Below are 4,060 nucleotides of genomic sequence, written 5' to 3' on the forward strand. Positions count from 1 at the left end.
GTTGGCAGTTCCCCCAAAAAAAGTTTCCCACAGTGCTGGAAAACCAGAATTACCCTTTAACTTCCTTGGTTATTCCAGTATATGGTAGTATTGTTCCTTTACAGTGGTCAGTAGTCCCCTCCAAAAGGTGCAGCTTGATGGTTCCATGCGGGACTAAGGGTTACCATAACAATCTAGCTGTATAATCACCTGTAGATCTACCAAACCTATGTATCATGAGCACCTATCTAGACTATACAATGCATCTGTATCCAGTCAGGCAGGCCCTTTGTATTATAAACCTATTGGTAGATCTAAAAGAGATTGTACAGTCAATTTGCGAGGTGAACTAAACCTGGCTTAATGCTAAGTCCGTAAACACAATCATTTCTGATGTCTTCTCCGCCCTTCCATCCCCTTTCCCTCTTCCAACACTCCCATTGTGTCCCCAGATTCATCCTATTAGTTCAGGGTTGTAAGGTTGGTGACTGTCAGTCCTGAATGATGTGTACAACTAGGATAGAAAAGGCACAAGCACAGCTCTTGTAGCTCTTTAAATACAAAATGATTAAAAATGCACTTACAGCCTATTATCTTCATTCTTTACATATCGTTAAAAAAAATCAACAATCCTCTCCAAGACATGGCTTCTCCAGCACCTTTGTCCTGTTGCTACAAGCAAACCCACTGGAGTGCAATGCATACAATCCGATTTTAAAACCCTCAGACCTTTTTTTTAAAGCTTTTCTGGTGTGAACGTTTAATGAATTTGTTTTGGATTTTCAAGTACTATCAGAGAGGATCTTGTGCTTTTTTTTAATCTGATTTGTACATAGCATCAAGATGGACGTTTACTAACCTTACAACCCGGAAGCAACAGAACGAATTTGTGGGCTCAATAACTGGCAGGCCTTGGAGTGTTGGTGGAAGAGAGAACAAAGGAGACATTGGAATGGATGTTATGGACTCAAGATTTCTTTATCCTTGGATGGGACTAGTGTAAAGGAACAATACTAGCATTATATAAGCCTGAGGCATCTTACCTCACACCACAGGCTCTTGTCTGTATCATACGAATACTCTTCAATTGCATCGTGGAGGTTCAGGACATCATTGATCCGATTCTCTGCCAACACTTCTTTGGTGAGGCCTGTTTGTTTTTTATTCTTTCTGGATGCTGGGGAGGGTAATGAAGTGGGTTCCTCTTCATTGAGCTCCCGGGAGTCTTCAAGTTCCTCCTGTTGAGGCGTGTTCTCCTCATCCTGTTGCTCTTCGTCCACCGGGGTCTCCTCCTCTTCACTTTCGTAATCTACCTGAAACAGAAAAGATCATAAAAAGCTCAATAAAAGCTGCAGGGCTGGCTCGGTAGAATGTAGGCTTAAGAAGAGAAAAAAGATGTTTCTCGCATGCCAAACACACTGGTTTTGAAGTTCGTCACAATACCAATAAAATATTATAGGATCAGCGGAATGCCCTCCATCTTGATACTGCGGAGTAGGCAAGGGAGAAGTGTCAAAGGGTAAAACGCTTAGATGAAGTCACACTGATCCCATGAAATCGCCAGAGCATCCAATGAGAATACTCGAGGACCCCTAATCCTGGCAACAAACCTGTCCAGATTGTTACATTTCAAGGCCAGGGGCTCCACATCAACAACAGAAAGCTTGAAACGTCTCCGGGACCATACTCCAGAGTACAGACATTGATGACGGAGGAAGTCTGCCTGCCAATGTTTCACACCTGGAATCTGCGCTGGAGGCCAGATCATCCAGAAGAGAGACTGTCCAGCCATCAACACAGTAGTGTAAGGCCACCGGTAGAAGCTTAAATTGTTGGAGGGATATGCCACTAGGGGTGCTCATGACTGTCGCTGCAGAGCAGGACGGGTTAAACCTTCTGTGACCTGTGAAAGCAAGGGAAAATAGGGCACCAAATGTAAAAAGTGGTGCAGCAGACCTGCTCTGTCGGTTAACCCCTTAGGGACAGGAGCAAAGGCACCCTGGGGTCCAGATACAGAGCCCTGACTAGCCATCGATACCAGCGGTTTCACATAGTGCACTTCAAGGGATTAAAGAAACCAAGCCCCATGGAGATATTTGCCTTCCTAGTGGGCATACTCCCTAAGGGGTCTTCAGGGACACTATTCCACTGGCAGGTGGATCACAGCCTTGGACATGTATAGCACCCTAACTATAATATGAGTGGCTAACTCTTCGCTTTGCACTGAGACTAGGAGAGCATCTTCACGCAGGATCCAGTGCCCACAGCTAGATTACAGGCCAAAGCTGCAGTGGCTATGGAGCAGCTGAGAAGTCTCCTAGAGAAGCTTCTTGAAAAATATTCCAAAGAAAAAAAATAATAGCACAACATGTTTGTTTCATGCAGAGCAGAGAGATGTCCGTTCACCTAAAAAGACTAAAAAAAAAAAACTGAGGCTTTCTGGGAGTGGGAGGTTATATAGCGCTGTTTTTGAGCTTTGCTTGCCAGTGTCTAAAATCACCTGAAGACAGCTGCATAACGCAATAGTCCAAGACTTAAACAGCCTGTGTCCTGTAAAAGTACAATTGGGCAACCTGTTTTTAATGGAAATTAACCAGCACACACACAGATGAATTCAATAACTATTTGATATATTTAATGAAGAATGTCACGGCTTGTCATTAGAAGCTGAAGCTAGCATTTCGGGACCTCGCAGGGACCCTTCATCAGGGCGAGTGAGATGCTTCTAATGACATGCTGTGACATTCTTCAATAAATATATCAAAGAGATATTGAATTCATCTGTGTGTGTGTGTGCTGGTGACCTGTTGAGACGATTCTGAGTTTTTGCACGGTGCCATCCGTGTGATCACCGTGAGCACCACCATTGAAAGGTTGCAGACCGTAAGCAGTGCGGGTGGTTCTTGGAAACAATTGGGAAGTGCTGGATGACGGGAAGTGCTGGATGACGGGAAGTGCTGGATGACACTTTAAAGAAGTAGGCTTCAGCAGGTTTTCAGCAAGTTTCAAGTACTGCTTGAACTACACAAAGCATATTGAACTCTGCAAGCAGCTTCTTTAAAGTCAGTACTGCCATTATGCTGCCGTTATTAAAGCTAAATTGGGATAACTTCTATCTTATATTTGTTATATGTTCCCATTCACATTTAAAAATAAAATGCTGCTTCAGTTTGAAAATAACTTAAAAATCCTAAGGAGTGGGCGGTGGGAAGTTACCTATACTCCAATTACCGTATATACTCGAGTATAAGCCGTCCCGAATATAAGCCGAGGTACCTAATTTTAGCCAAAAAAACTGGGAAAAAGTATTGACCCGAATATAAGCCGAGGGTGGACGTGTACTGTGTTGGCAGATGTCATTATCAGTTGTGAACTAGATTTGAACACAGTCTGTCCTCAAAGACTTAGAAGCATTGTATGCTTACGAGAGGAAGCTCCGTCTGTCCCTTAACATTCACTTTCAAGCTGGTCAAAGAAGCCTCCAAACTGCACAAAGGTATTCACCAAAGAAACATCTAAATAGCTAAGAATGTTTTGCTTCAAATTCTCTATAGACAAGCTGTGTGACTAGGAACGCATAACATATAGCGGAGAAGCCCCACTGCAAGGGTTCATTTGGTTAATTCCTGGAGCTGCTCTTTAACCCCTTCATGACTGAGCTAGTTTTTAGTTTCTGTTCCTGACTGACACGCTTTTTAAATTTTTACTGTGCGATTCTTCCACAGCAGCAAGTTTTGATTATTATTTTTAGAATGTTTTTAATAATAATTATAGTATAAAAATATTTATATATAAAAGTTTTATTTTCCTTATTTTTTGTACACTTTGTGGTCAAAAAAACGCGCGACAAACGCGCGTTTCCGAGGGCTACTTGGCTGTATCCCAATGGAAACGCGCGACAAAAACGCCCCAAAGAAGCTCCTGTACTTCTTTGGGCGTAGGGCATTTTGTAGCGTGTTCATACAGCCTGTAATACGCCCAGGTGTGAACCATACACATAGGAAATAATGGGATTTCGGTGTTTGAGCGTTTTGCAGAGCGTTCGAACGCGCTACAAAACGCCCAGGTGTGAACCAGGCCT

General features: G+C 43.1%; 1 protein-coding gene across 1 annotated transcript in view; it reads right to left on the reverse strand.

The window, feature by feature from the left end:
- The window catches only part of POLR1A (RNA polymerase I subunit A), an 89,069-nt gene that overhangs the window by 13,515 nt on the left and 71,494 nt on the right, over positions 1-4,060 (reverse strand). Inside the window, exon 31 of the mRNA XM_018571462.1 lies at positions 1,023-1,292. Coding sequence (XP_018426964.1) covers positions 1,023-1,292 — 270 coding nt within the window. The remainder of the gene's footprint in view (positions 1-1,022; positions 1,293-4,060) is intronic.

The sequence above is a fragment of the Nanorana parkeri genome, unplaced genomic scaffold (assembly GCF_000935625.1).
Source record: "Nanorana parkeri isolate BGI_ZX_2015 unplaced genomic scaffold, ASM93562v1 scaffold1762, whole genome shotgun sequence".
Classification (NCBI taxonomy): domain Eukaryota; kingdom Metazoa; phylum Chordata; class Amphibia; order Anura; family Dicroglossidae; genus Nanorana; species Nanorana parkeri.